Consider the following 14447-nt stretch of genomic DNA (forward strand, 5'->3'; position numbering starts at 1 on the left):
TCAATGCATTAAATAGAGCAGCAGATTTTGACTATCACTTTAGTAAACAACAATCTTGCTATTGTATGTAGCAAAATAGAGTTTGCAGTTTCAAACCATGGCAAAATTGACTGTTCTCAACATTGATAATATGAAGTGTTTCTTGAGCATCAAATCAGCATATTAGAATGATTTCTGAAGGATCATGTGACTGATTAATGATGCTGAAAAATCAGCTTTGCAGGAATAAATTATATTTTAAAATATATTCAAATAGAAAACAGTTATTTTAAATTGTAATAATATTTCACAATATTACGTATTTTGAAAAATCATGAAAAAAATCTAACCAACCCAAAACTTTAGAACAGTTCTGTAGATGCCCATAAATATCCACAGTCATATTACTATAATACACATTCATTAACAGAACATATACGAACAATGCATATTAAAATATTTCCAGGATGATACTAACTGAAAAATGTACATGTACAATGTAAATGTACAAAAAGATAGTCAAACCAAAAATCTTCAGAAACCAGATATCATTTCTAGTAGTGGGTGCAGGACACTATAGTTAATTTGTGTAAGTGAATCATTTTTGGTTTGACTGTATATAGGTTAATTATGAAGAGTAAAGCCATTTTAAACTGCCGTAGAGCTGGAGTCTGTAGAGACTGTCTCTTCTTATCATACCTCCTCTCTCTAAGCTCAGGCTCCAGGCTGAAGTTATATTTGGGGCTGCCCAGTAAAAGCCTGATCATGCATCCAATGAACTGTGTGATTCCAGGATCAGATAGCGTAGAGCTATGTGACTAAATGCATTAAATGCAAACAAATGCTTCAGTTTGGCATTCACTTTTCTGAGTCCGCTCTCAGGAACAGCTGTGGGAGTAAATTAAATCCCATTTCTGTTCCATGCAGTCTGTTGCATAACCTCTAATTGTGACGTACTGTTTACTAACAAAAACCTGATCCGCATACATAAACGTGTTTAGCTGAAACCCTTTAATGAAAGCTCCCATGTTCACAGATAATTTAAACAAGAGGTTTGACACCATAGACATTACACATTTTTTAAATGGAGACAGAAAAGGCAGAAAACAAAAACAGTGAGGAAAAAAAAAAAAAATCAGTGTCGGAGTTGTGAAAATCTGCAAAGCTAGCTCCACCCTTGTCAGCTTTCCCTGAAACCTCAGAATGACGTCATAAGAAACCCCAGCAGTGCCGACTGACATTTTACTCCGATTCCACAGGCTTCTCTAACGGCAGACTGTCAGTTTTCATTATTGTGTGCACAGAATGTGCTAATGCAAAACATTACTGACGTCAGGGAGAGGCCACCATGTAGATGGTTTTAATATTCTCTAAATTTTGTAATGAAGTACTGAAACATTCATTAGGGACAGAAAAATCCCTTTGAAAAAGAGAAACACAACTTCAAGGCTTATTTATATATACTGTCATTCAAAAAATATATATTAATAATAATAATAATAAATATATTAAATAAATTAATAATAATAGTATAGTTTTTAATGATAGTGAGATTATCATATAAACATCTTAGATAAATGGATATTACAGCTTGTTTTCAGAGAAAATATCTTGAATTAAGTTTATTTTCTGTTATTTTCATTTTTAATTTGGTTTGGCAAACTTCTTTTTAACCATCAATCCTTCCAAATTTAGTGAGCCAAAATGGAATAAGAAATGTATTTCAGGATATCTAACTAAGTCTTATTATCTAAAACAAAAAAATACCCTGTTATAAGGATGTTAAAACATTTTTTAGCAATTTTCTGGACAAAAATCGAATGTTTCAACACTCTCAAAGATTGTTCAACTGTTGACAATAATAGTCCAATTCTAAATAGTCCTGAATGTAAATGAGATATTTTGACTCGACTGCTGGTTTTCTTGGCTGTGATGAACAGCAAGTCAGACAAATGGTTCTATCTTTTTCTGGCAGTGTTCTTTGCTTTTTCAGTCTTTCCCAAATCCCAAACAAAGCAGGGGACCCTCTGAGCACATCATCATCTGGTGTAGGACCTCTGCCAGTTGTAAATGGCGTGAATGTTATGTGAGCAGACAGGCAGCCTTTTGCATGTGCTGACGCTGCGATGGCGGAAAGTCTTGCCAGCCCCGCTCACACCCCTCCGCCGGGCCGCCAGCTTGGCACGCTCCTCCGCGGCGAAGAAATCGGTGGTGGCGCGAAAGAACTCCAGTAAGGCCTGGTGGCTCCAGACGATCGGGCCCTCGTCTGATGTGGAGAAGCCGCAGTGGCCTCCGTGGGCAGTCAAAAGCAGGAAGAAATGTGGATTGCTCTCAAAAAGCTCTAATGGTAGCGTGGCCTGGTCATCCCCTCGGATGGGGTCGTCCTGGCTGCACACGCACAGCACAGGAATGGCTACTTCATCTATGTCCCTCAGAGGGTCGTTCCGCTCCCAGTACGCCTCCCAGCTACCTGCTCCCTCCGCCAGCGCCCCTTTTGAGCCAGAATGGCAGAACAGCGCCTCCTCCATCGCCTTCAAAGAGCAGCTGGAGAATAAGTTGTCCGTGTGGACAAGCTCCCCGAGCACAGTTTTATACCTGCAGTTTAATCATAATAGAGAAGAGCAGCAAAGGAAGAGTTTTGTTATCATCATCGATTCGAGCAGGCAAACCTATTTAGACAGATCACAGAAATCAATAGCACTGGATACGCATCGCCAGTCGTTATTATGGCAACAGCATTGTATTTTAATTTGGATCACCCTGAGCGGATTTATTTTAGAAATACCTAAGTGATTAATTTACTTAGTGCTTTCATTTATATACTGCCATTCAACGCTCCAAAAAGAAAATGGAATTGGTATTTTTATCATTAAACTGCCAAAACATATAAAGAATATATTTTTAATTACGTTTTCCTTTACTTCCTCTTTTTTTATATTTATATGTATTCTTATTTTCTCTTTTTCATAAATTTCTTTATCCCACTTTTTAACTGTTCTTGTTTTTTTTTAACCATAATTCATACGAAAGATTTTGTGAGCCAAAAAGGATGTGAATTTTTTTTTTAAACAAAAGTATTGCAGTGAAAAATTGCAGGCGACGTGACATTTTGAAAACAGGATTTTTTGGTATATTTGATAGTGTGTGTATTGTGTATTTTTGCTGTCTAAGCCACCGATGCCTTGAATTTCCTTCGGGATTAATAAAGTATAAATCAAATCAAATCTAATAAAAATCTTCTAAAATGTTTCAACATCCTTAAAGATAAGCTCAATTCTAAATAGTCTTGAATGTAAACTGAGATATTTTGTGGAAACAGAGGAGCAACCCTACCTGCTGAGGCAGATTTTTTGGTAAAGCAGGAGTGCCCAGTTGAACGGCCTGGCCGGCCCGCTCTCAAACCAGCTCTGGCAGCGGAAAACCGGAGACAGGCAGGCCGCGGCCGTCACATAGCTGGAGGAGCCGCACTCGCCCAAGTAGGACAGGAGGAGCCCTGAACCAGTGCTCTCACTCACGGCGTAGATCTGGCCCGCCGGCTGCCGGTACCGAATGTAGCGCACCGCTTCCCGCAGGTCGGTCGGGTCGCCGAACTGCTGCAGCTTGACGGTACAAAGCGGTGTCCCGTTCTGACTCCGACGGTTAAAGATCACAGGAAGGTAGCCGTGACTCAGAGCTGCCTCACAGAGCTGAGGAGAAAAAACAGAGACGGTCACAGGCCAGATACAGCCCACAGGGCTCATACATGTGCATATAAACAAAGATGTTTTGCTTGAGTCTTGTCCACACCTGTAATAAGTAGTCTTGGGTTAAATGAAAAATAAATATTCTAAACTATACACTTTTCAATTCATTTTGAAACAGAGCGTTGCCATAAACTGTCTGTTATAAAATACACAGTTATAAATGTTAGCAAATATACAGTATATGAGCATACTACTATAATATGGTCATTGCTACTCGGTTGCTGAATTGTTTTAACATCAGGGTTGTGTTAAATTCTGTTACTCAATGGAAGGACCAGGAACAATGACGCCAAATTCCTCAAGTTTCACAAGTCTGAAGAATCCTTATAAACAAACAATCCATCAGAGTGTAAAATATTTTCGCATTTTCATATAATCTTTGAGTGAGAAAAAGGTAAATATATTTAGCTTGAGCTCTAAATATCCCCCCCCCCACACACACACACACACACAATTCTATACCATATTTAATAAAAAATAAATAAAAAAACACTAAAAAATAAAATCAATCTTTTGAAATCCTTAGTTGAATTTAGGCATCACAACATTTGAATGTACAGTATGAAACCTTTTATATTAATTTTGAAATTTGTGGAAGATTACAATTAACTGGGTTATTAATTAAGTGTTTTTAAAACTAATTGAGCATTAAATGATGGTAAAAATAATTTAAATGTAAAAAATAAAGCAATTGAACATGCACAATTAAATACCCCACCTATACAAAAATGATAACAATATGTTGTGCATACTTTACCTAAAAATTAAGGATTCAAATCTAGCCAAGAGCAAGGGTTTTTCACAATGACTTGTAGTGCTCATATGCGACAAATCTGGACTTAAAAATCTCCATCCCATTCCTCTTTTTCCCTATTACCTCCTGTCATCCCGCCTTCTCTTACTTTGAGCAAAATTGCAAAAAGACTACAAACAAGCAACAGCAATTCCTCTATTCTATTCATGATGGCAAATTACGTATCGGGCCAAGATGCAAATGAATATGACTTAATGTAAAAACAGGATCTGCCCAAGTACACCACAGTATTTTCATGTCCCTTACTTGCGTCAATACCCTGAACAGCCAGGAAACACACTGCTTTGTGATGTGCAAACTTGGTCCAGCCTCTCGCCTAGTGTGCAATGATCACAGTGTATGTAACATTCCTCTGAATCACACGAAAACACACGAGGTGGACTACAATTCAACCCCAACCAAACCCTTCAAATGTTTCTATTTTAACATATAGACTTACATATAACCATAAAACAGACACTGCCATACCTATAAAACTAAAAAGGAACCATATGCATTACTTTATTGTTCTGTAAAAAAAGAAAGAAGCTGGGTCTGTACTAATTTAAATGTGGTTACTGTTTTCAGTTTTCAGTTTGTTTAAAGTGATTTATCCCACTGAGTACTGGCCATGCAGAAGTGCACTCTTAAAAATAAAGGTTTCAAAAGGTTTATTTGTGCAGGGATGCTATAGAACCATTTTTGGTTCCTTAAGAATGTTTCAGTGAGAACCTTTTTTTTTTTCGTAGTCTAAAAAAACATTTTAAAAATATAAAGAACCCTTTTCCACTATAAAGAACCTTTTGTGTAGAGGAAAGTTTCAATGGATGTTAAAGGAACCATTGATGCCAATAAAAAAACCATTATTTTTAAGAATGCAGCTATTTGACTTTTATATGGCTCTTATCTCTCTACAAAGATATCTTTACCATGACTGCTCTCAGTCATGCCCTACACAAAAAGGAGAAGTAGAAGAGCCTGCTAACACACTGATTATATTCACAATGCACAGCTAACAAAGTTCCGGTGAACACAGGGTACATTTCTCCAGGAATCATCCACGATGGAGTGTGAAATCTAATTAGTTTACTTTTAAGTTGCCTGGAGCTTTAGGTCTGGAACATGGAGTGAGCTCAAAATTGGCTGAGGAGGAATGACTCACTTCTGAATCTGCTACAAAGAGTCAGAGAGAAGCTCTATCATGCATGCTATAATTGCCATAAATAATGAAAAAGTCATGCAGCATCTTCACTTTAATGCAAAACAGTCAAGAGTATTCACGTCACCTTACTGTACCCCAGTTTCATACTGTATTCTCAAGACTAATTTGCTCCTTGCCTCTTTTATCGTTTCAAATTCAGACTGTGCATAATGCAGCCTCACTCAAAGTACATGTATTAACTCTTTCTGTACCGTATCAGTTTCACCTGTCCTGTTTGTTAAATATGACCCCACAGAATGCATTTATCCTGGACAATATGCAGATGATAATGGTTTCATATTGTTTAGCATCAAATGCACGTTAGCTGCCTGGAAAAGCCTGAGAAAAAATGTGTGTGTGTGTGTGTTTATAAGCACAATTTATAAAACCACTTTTCAGTCTTTCCCCATTCAAGTAGTCAGATAATTGGAATTTTCAAACTAAATAAGGACTACAACAAGAATGCGAGTTTACCATTTACCAGACATCCGGTAGTCTTTATGTAGCAACTTGATATAAACAATTTTGCACAACAAAAAATCTTCAAGTACTGTTAGCCACAGATTTGGAAAAAAGAAAAAGAAAAACATAGGCGAATTAGCCTTCTGGATTGGCCAACAAATCCACGTCACAACAGCAAAGATCTTTAAAAGTGTCTTTAGGAAACTGCTGCCAACATTTTTGTTGCCACATAGTGTGTTTTAGGTGAAAATTGCATCCAATGGGTCTTTAGCCTCATTATAATGGCAAAAATATAGAATACCCTTCAGCCATATTGGATTTAGGTATTCACTCAGCTGCATAGCACACTGAAAGGTCAAAGGTGAAAGAACATAATTGGTTCAATAACAATGGGCCAGAGTCAGAGAACACACACACACATAATATATATACATATATATATATATATATATACACACTCATTTGTGTTTTGCGATATTCTCAGAAATTGTTAGTCTGTTTTCAATATAAAATAATATAAAATTATCCAAAAAGGCAAGTAGCCTACCTTTAACACATTCCTGGTGATTTTCCCATAGGAGTTGGGAATGATAAGCAGAACGGGACTTGTGGAATTACTGGAAGTCCTGCGCCTTTTGTGATGTGCTGCACCAACAACAGCCCAGTCTAACGCCACGAGTCCATCATCACTCAACTGCAAATGATCTCGGATGAAATGCACGGGACAGTCAAACGGCCACAGAGCACCGTAGACAGTTTGTAAAGACGAACTCATTCGCCAGTTCCATTTTGGTATCGATAACGACTTGCAAAAAGTCATGCAGTGTTTGAGAAGGTAGTTTGCCAGTGCAGAGGGCTTGCATATCAAAGCGACTGTGGCTGATTCACCTTGTCCCTCGAGTTTCGAGTCGCATCTCTCCGCGGATCTTTTGCTCTCGCGCCGTGGAAGCAGCAGCGTGGAGTGACTCTCCGCTCCAAAACACTTCACCACTGGCCAGAGTATGGCCATTAAAATCATAAAACAAGCAGCACCAATCCATTCCAGCATTTGAACGGCTTTTGAGGCTGCACAAATAGCCTATACCTCGAAAAGCTTCCGATGTTGGCTTAAAAAAAAAACTATCAAATCACATAAGCTAGTCAGTTTACTGTTAATTGAGAGCACACTGCACAGGTAGCCTAAAAATGAATGCAACCTCTGGTAGCAAGAATTTAAACTTGAAAGTTTTGATGCAGGGTGTTTTTTATCCTCATACCCAACAATTCGCCGCTGTTCTCCAAGGTGGCACGTTTTCTCGTTATCAAAATTTATGTCAGAATAATGAGCTTTGTTGCCGCCATAGTTCAAAACGAAGCTCCCTCGCTGCCTCCTCTCTTTGTGCTCCGTCGGATTATGCAATAGATCCACTTTCGCAGTCAACTCTTCACCTGCATCCGCCTGTCAGACTCATGCAGCGCGTCTTCTGGCATTTTTTGTCCTCATTTCAGTGGTGTGCCACGGAACAACAGCTATTGTAATGAATGATTGTCAGATAGTTTTCTGTGCAGAGTCGCATCACACACTGGCTCGAATCCGTGAATCATCCCTGTTATAGAGAAGGAACGCCCTCTCCAGAAGATGTTATTCATCTGCAAGATACTTTTAGGCTGATGCTGTAATAAATGACTTACTTCTTTTAACCATGTTTCATGACATGTTGTCCTAAATGCTTGGATCAAACAAATTCAACTCTTCTAGGGTAGTTTAAAGTTTTACACATTAAAAAAAATGCTCTTTTTAAACATAAATATCAAAATTAAACTACTAAAACTAAAATATAACAACTTAAATTAATTGAAAACGAAATTTATAAGGTCTTCTAAAGTCGTTTTACTCTGCATGGAGTGGGTTGCCTCATGGCATGGGTGTCGCTTGACATCACATGATCAGCCGTTTCACGTAATTTAGTTAGGCTACTATTACTAATATAATGTTTATTTTATTTTTTAGCACTTTTAACCAATGTTAAAATGTTTTACAGAGCATACAAATTTTAAGAAAACAAGCTAATTTAACAATATAACAAACACGATATGCATACAGTCACAACACGGAGTGACAAAACAAACCGTCCACTTCACAAATCAAGGACAAAATGCTGTGACATCAAATGCTGAAAGCAAACGGTCACAGCCAGGTCACAGCTTAGCCAGTTAGTGAAAATGGGTCAAATTAATTACTAATTAACAAAAACATACAGAGTGTACCTTTAAAAAAATAACTGTTCCACTATGTTATCAGGAAAATCATAAACTGCACACAAGTTATCAGTACGCAGAAGAATACAGATATTTGAATTTTGTTACAACCATTGCTTACAGTTTTGCTAAGATGAAAATGCAGTAGTTTACGCTAGAGAGATAAAAAGGTTACACAAATTGAAAGAGGTGGTCAACTGCTCAAATGCATTTGATATCCACAGAAGCACCTTATATTCAAGCATATTAGCTTTATGTGACCCTTTAATGCATTTAAAGGTAGTCTGACTCTTAGTAGCAGAGAGTTCAGATTTTGTAACTGCATTATGGCTGAATGATTGGGGGGCACAACTCGCCTAGTCAGAGACTGCTGGCACCACTTGAGCTATTGTTCTCAGTTTATTCTTAATGCCTTCATAATAGACACTGAAATGGTCCATTAATGCAGCATGTTTTATATTTAGTGCTGCAAACCAAGCATCAAGATTACAGGGGGCATGTGACATTAAGCTTTGTTTCTTTGACATTAAGGCTTAAGCTGGATTTCTACATGCAACAAAATCTGTTTCCTCTCACATTTAACTTGGTCACTCCAGCGTGATTGCTGCTTTCATGTGGAACAGGATAAATATGGATTGGGGATTACACTGTATTGTGTGGTGAACTGTTATGAGATGGAGAGATTGGGTCAAGGTGCATATGTGGAGCTGTTTGCATTATTGTTGCCTAACATATCCTTCATTTTCATGCCTCTTCAAGGCCATATTATACCTTTTTAAAAGTCTTGATTGTGCTTTTGGGATCTAATAGAATAGATTTTGATGCTTGAATGTAGAAAACATTTTTTTTTCTCACGTTACATTGTTGCAGCACCTCTCTTCTCAGTCTGTCAGTAGCACTCTGTTTAGGTCTGGTCTCTTTGAAGCTCCTCCTTCTGAAAAGTGCAATGTGTTCCGATTGGTCGGCTGGACCAGTGTGTTGTGATTGGTCAACGGCTTTGAGCGTGTTTTGGAAATGTTATGCCTCTCATAACTGCTTTAGATCCAGGTTGGAAAAAAACAGCGTCTCTTGAACATGGAACAACACACTACTAACGCAACTTAACCAGGCCTCGCCCAGTATTTTTTGCATATGCTTTATTATTTAAATAGGGAATATTGTGACGTGTATGTTCCTGGAAGAAAACTTGAGACTAAAAGAGGTGTTTTAGGAAGTTAAGAGAATAACTCCGTGCTTTGTAACTTTGCAGATCTTTTTATGCGCAAACAGCAATATTACACACTAAAGAAAGTTGAAAATCAATGTATTGTTGTTGTCAAAGGCTGTGAGTCCAAACTAATTGTACTATTTTGGAATAAATTCCCCTGTCGCTTGGAAATATTTAACTCAGTGTTTGCTCCATCTGTACAAAATGTTTCAATTTTCAATTTCACGCTTATTTTGGACATGCACAATTCACAGTATTTCTAATAAATTCCACTGTTTGATTTTAAGGAAATTTGTATTAACCTTTTGTATAGTAACATTTTTTAATAGGGTGTATGTCCAATGTAAAAACTGGATCCAGAAGCAAAATTAGCCGAGAACCAATGGTGTAATATAGACCTCAAGGGAGTGTGGCAGGATGTATAAAAACATTGTATTTTGGGAATGCAGGTATATTATACAAGTTTTTCCACAAGTGTCACACCCACACAGGATTCAGTGACAATGAAAGTGTCCATTTGCTTGGCAGGAAGTTTCTCAGAATAATCTTTGAAAAAGAAAAGACCGCCTGTGATTGCCTTGGGTGGACAGTGAGGAAACAAAGGATCCAAATGACAAATGGGGGAAAGGTTTTTGAACAGCCATGACCTTCAGGGCACAAATCCAACAGTCTGATCCCTCTGCAGAGGCCTGACTGTATCACATTCTCCTTTGTGCCCGCTCGCCCTCCTTTATGATTCCGATCTCCCTTGTATGTGATTGCGATAACACACACCTGCACTCACTGGGCCATATAAATATGATGAAAGCCTTCTATACTAATGTTTTTCCACTGCCATTGCCCATTAAGGGAGCTGGGAAGGGCTCGTCTATAGTGCCTTGAGTGCTGATTCCAACTGAAATACTAAAATTGAATCTAAGCCTGCATAATGGCTTGAATTATAGAGAAAGTACAACCGCATTCATTATAAATGAGAAATGTCCTGCTCAGGCAGCTGATCGTTCAGCAAAGTCATGCAGATTTAATTCACACTGAGTTGAACCTGAACTGAAGAAGCATTTAATCTTTCCGCTTTAAAAAATGAAATTAAAACAAGCACTGAGTCAACAGAAATGTTTGCTTTAGTGCACAGAAATGAAAGAAGAGTGAAATAAAAAGGAAGGAATGAGGTTTAGTTTGGATTTAACCAAGCGGTGTACCAACTATTTGATTTGAGTTTATTATTTGATTTTAAAATCTATTGAAAATAAAGATACATTAGCAGATCAATTATTTATATATTTAATAAAACAGAATACAGTATAGGGTTAATTTAGAGGCAAGTAATATAAGTAATAAAAATAAGTAATAAATAGGCTGCTCATCACAGGTGGTGCATATTGACATTGTCATGTTTCCCTCTTGATCACTTTGGTAACTCAAACCTGACGTCACTATACAGTAAATGCACATGCCATAAATCAGTTTGCCAGCAAAAGTGTCTAAGCACCATCGTTACAGTAAACAATGAGTTATCTCCATTCCTCCACTCGTATATCACGCAGCCGGCGTGCTACACATGTTTATACATGTAATGAAGCGCTGAAGTAGCTCATAAATTAGAAGCAGAGGTAGCATATACATCTGCCGTCTTCATCTGGTTGCTCATACTCTAAACCCATCTGATCATAGACACTGTGACGTCAACCATCCGACGCACACTGCTGCTTTAGAGGAATGTACATAAACATCTCCAGTTGATAAGCAGAAACACTCATTCTGACCCACTGCTCTGTATAGGCCTTGCTCTGAGTGAAGGTTGCAGAAATGTTTAGAATGCAGCAGTGCTGCCAGATCTCTTTAAACTGTCTGTAAGAGCAAAGGTCTGGTTATGGCAGAGCAGTAGAGCATGCAGGAACAGGCCCTCTTTGCTGCGGTGTGTTTGCAGACATGTTGCAGTGTTAACCGGCTTTGGGTGAAGGTAAATTTGAGCATCTCACTGTGGTGTGTGAGGCATTTTAACACTTGACCACATCCTACTTGGTGCTCTTCCTCATACACTTCCTGTTTCAAAGGACCAGTCATATTCAGACAGGTGCACTGAAGTTTCGAAGGCTTTTTTGGTCCGCTTCTCTGTAATCTCATTGGGTGGGTGCGATGTCAAGAATGTGAACTTGTTCAAAGTAAAGTTGCCGCGCCTTAGTTTTTACAGTGGTTACTCATTAATGGAGTACTCCGATACAGATCAAAGTAAATGTCAGGATATTTTTGCAGGCCTCAGCATCATTCATTCCTCCAAATGCACTGATATTCTCACTTGTGACAGATAATGACCATGAGCTTCTGTACATGTTGCCTGGGCTTCAATAAGCAGACATAAAAAAAAAAAGCAGGATTAAATGGAGATTCATGTGTTTTCTTGTGTAAATAGCATGTGGTGTACAAGTTCTAAATAAGTTCCTATTGAAGGTGATATATCTGTCACTGTCTGACTCTGTACCTCTAGCAATCCTAGCTGAGGTACTGCAGGAGGCTGCTTAGTAAAGATATTGTGGTTCAGATCTCTGTGGAAACCAAAGACACTGAGCAACAGCAAAAAGCAGAGCGGATGTTTTCGCATGCTATTCATGGGGGATTTAAAGAGTCACAAAATGTCAGCTGTCATGCAGTCTGGTGTCAGACTGTAAAGTGAGTGATTAGCAGTGGTGGACGAAGTAATCCTGTACTTGTGTTTACTTAAGTGTTAAAAGTTAAGTACTCTTTTCATATTCAAGTTGAGTAAAAGTACATATACTTACATTAAATTAACTTGAGTATGAAAAGTCAAAGTACTAATCTACTAGGACAATGCTTGCAACTCAAGTGAATGTCTATCGACTGCAAATCACATCATTAAAACCTATGTTTTCTTTATGGAAAATGAAGATCTTAAAAGCTGATATTGTATGGGTAAGAGGATGTGTTCATTTAATTTAATTTAATTTAATTTAACTTGAAAAAGTGGTGAAAAGTGAATAACTGCAGTACAAATATATTATGTAAAATAATAAAATAATTTATATTAAATATAATGATTTTATTATTATTAATTGCATATTGAATACACATTTAATTTAATATATTGAATAATTTAGTATATTAAGTATATCTAATAATATATCTCATATTTAATCACTAAAAATAATGAATAATTAAAAAAATGATTGATTTATCTTAATTATTTTTAATTATTAAATATGAGATATATTGATTAATAAAAAATGATTGATTTATCTTATGTTACTGTACTCATTCACTTCAAGATAATTCAAAATCGATTAATATAAGATTAAATGAAATCCCAAAATACAGATTTTGAAAGTCAAAATGCTTTCTTAGTGTCCACCATTGGTGTTATTTCTTCACAAGTGTTATTTCTTTAGCCTGTCATGCATAAAAGTAATTTTTATTGGGAAATGTGTGAAAATGTGTTTTGACGATATGGCAACATTCAAGCCTCATGACGTACTCATTCTGGTTCTCTCTCTCTCTTTCTGAGTCTCTGTTCATGAAGAGAAGATTAATACACACCAGAGTGATGAATGCGTCTGATGAGCCATGGAGCAGCAAGCCACAGATCAGGTCTCATTACAGCTGCTCTCCTCCAGAGACCCAACACCCCTCACTGGGAAAGAGCTTCAAGAAAAAGATCGATGGATCACGTAAACCTCACAATCATCCATCACAAAACAAAACCTTGTTTGCTTTTGTTGCTATGGTTCATCTTTGAAAAACGTAGCTGTACTTCCTGTCAGTGGTCTTTGTGTGCTGTGAATGTGTGTTAAACAGAACACGACTCTGTGGGCAAGTACACACTGAATGAATGGGCTGAAAAGGGTACTGTTTGTTGTACGATTCTGGCCAAGTGAACCAAAAGACACAAAAGGAGAGAACGAGATACAAAAAACACATGAAGTGAGAGACAGAAGGTCGCCTCTGTTGATATGCACTAAAAACCAAAACTTTTTTTGATTAAAACTCTCAAATATAAAGGTAACTTGTGCACTGTATACACATCATGATCTAAAGAATCTTTAAAGTGACAATTTGTCAAAAGTCACTCTACCTATAGGCAACTCTCTGCTAAATCACTGGGCCTGGTGTCATCCTGAAGTACATGTTCCAGAAAACCATCCATTCCCTGCAGTGTTGTAGTGGATTGCATTTCACCAAAGCAGAATCATGAAGTGCTGCTTGATGGTTGTTTGTCTCAATTGTAGCACACGAGCAACCCAAAACCCATGTGCAACCGAAAGCACTTGGGCTCTCTTTGATCCTACTTTAAAGTCTCTTTGTGACTGCATTGTGGGATAGCTCAGATCAACCCCAGACTCTTTCATAAAAGCAGAAAAGATTAAAACAAAGTGCAACGAGAGCCAATTAAATGTGACATAACACAAGAGAATTTAAACTCAACCACTGCTTCTCTTTTCACTGTCTCAGAGTGTGTTTTGGAAACTAAGGGGTTAGTAAAAATCTCACAAATTCGGTTGTGGCAAGAGATCTATTTCTCTGTGGAAACTAGAACAAATCAGTCTGCGCTTCAACATCAGTTACAAAATGTGTGCAGACTGATAAAGGGAGCTGAAATGAGCTGTGACTGATTGTGTGTGCGTCTGTGTCCATAACCTCATAATCTCAAATAAATACTGCCATCCAGCTGGCTTGTGGAAACTCTCCTCTTTAAACAAGGCTTCATTCTTCATGACCTCCATGCTTCTTCTGAATTTATCAGTCGATCTGGTTACATAAGGTCTGTAGTGGAAGGTCAAAGTGGAAATAGTGTTTAAGAAATATTTGGCCCAA

The 14447-nt window shown here is 37.7% G+C and overlaps 1 protein-coding gene across 1 annotated transcript; it reads right to left on the reverse strand.

Moving 5' to 3' along the window:
• Positions 1-1499: 1499 nt before the first annotated feature.
• Positions 1500-7866, reverse strand: abhd15a (abhydrolase domain containing 15a). Its single transcript, XM_079886310.1, has 3 exons — positions 6726-7866; positions 3313-3665; positions 1500-2574 (listed from the first exon to the last, which is right to left on the reverse strand). Exons 1-3 carry the CDS (start codon positions 7224-7226, stop codon positions 2019-2021), a joined length of 1410 nt encoding a protein of 469 aa, XP_079742436.1. The 5' UTR covers positions 7227-7866; the 3' UTR covers positions 1500-2018.
• Between the last annotated feature and the right edge of the window lie 6581 nt (positions 7867-14447).

This window comes from Squalius cephalus (assembly GCF_949319135.1).
Source record: "Squalius cephalus genome assembly, chromosome: 11".
Taxonomy (NCBI): domain Eukaryota; kingdom Metazoa; phylum Chordata; class Actinopteri; order Cypriniformes; family Leuciscidae; genus Squalius; species Squalius cephalus.

What these genes read in the sequence shown, in the direction of transcription:
- abhd15a (XM_079886310.1), bottom strand. Translation starts at nt 7,226, where the DNA reads ATGCTGGAATGGATTGGTGCTGCTTGTTTTATGATTTTAATGGCCATA. An exon ending in TCACCAGGAATGTGTTAAAG is followed by an intron (nt 3,666 to 6,725) that starts GTAGGCTACTTG and finishes TTTTCTCCTCAG; the next exon opens with CTCTGTGAGGCAGCTCTGAG. An exon ending in CAAAAAATCTGCCTCAGCAG is followed by an intron (nt 2,575 to 3,312) that starts GTAGGGTTGCTC and finishes ATTAAACTGCAG; the next exon opens with GTATAAAACTGTGCTCGGGG.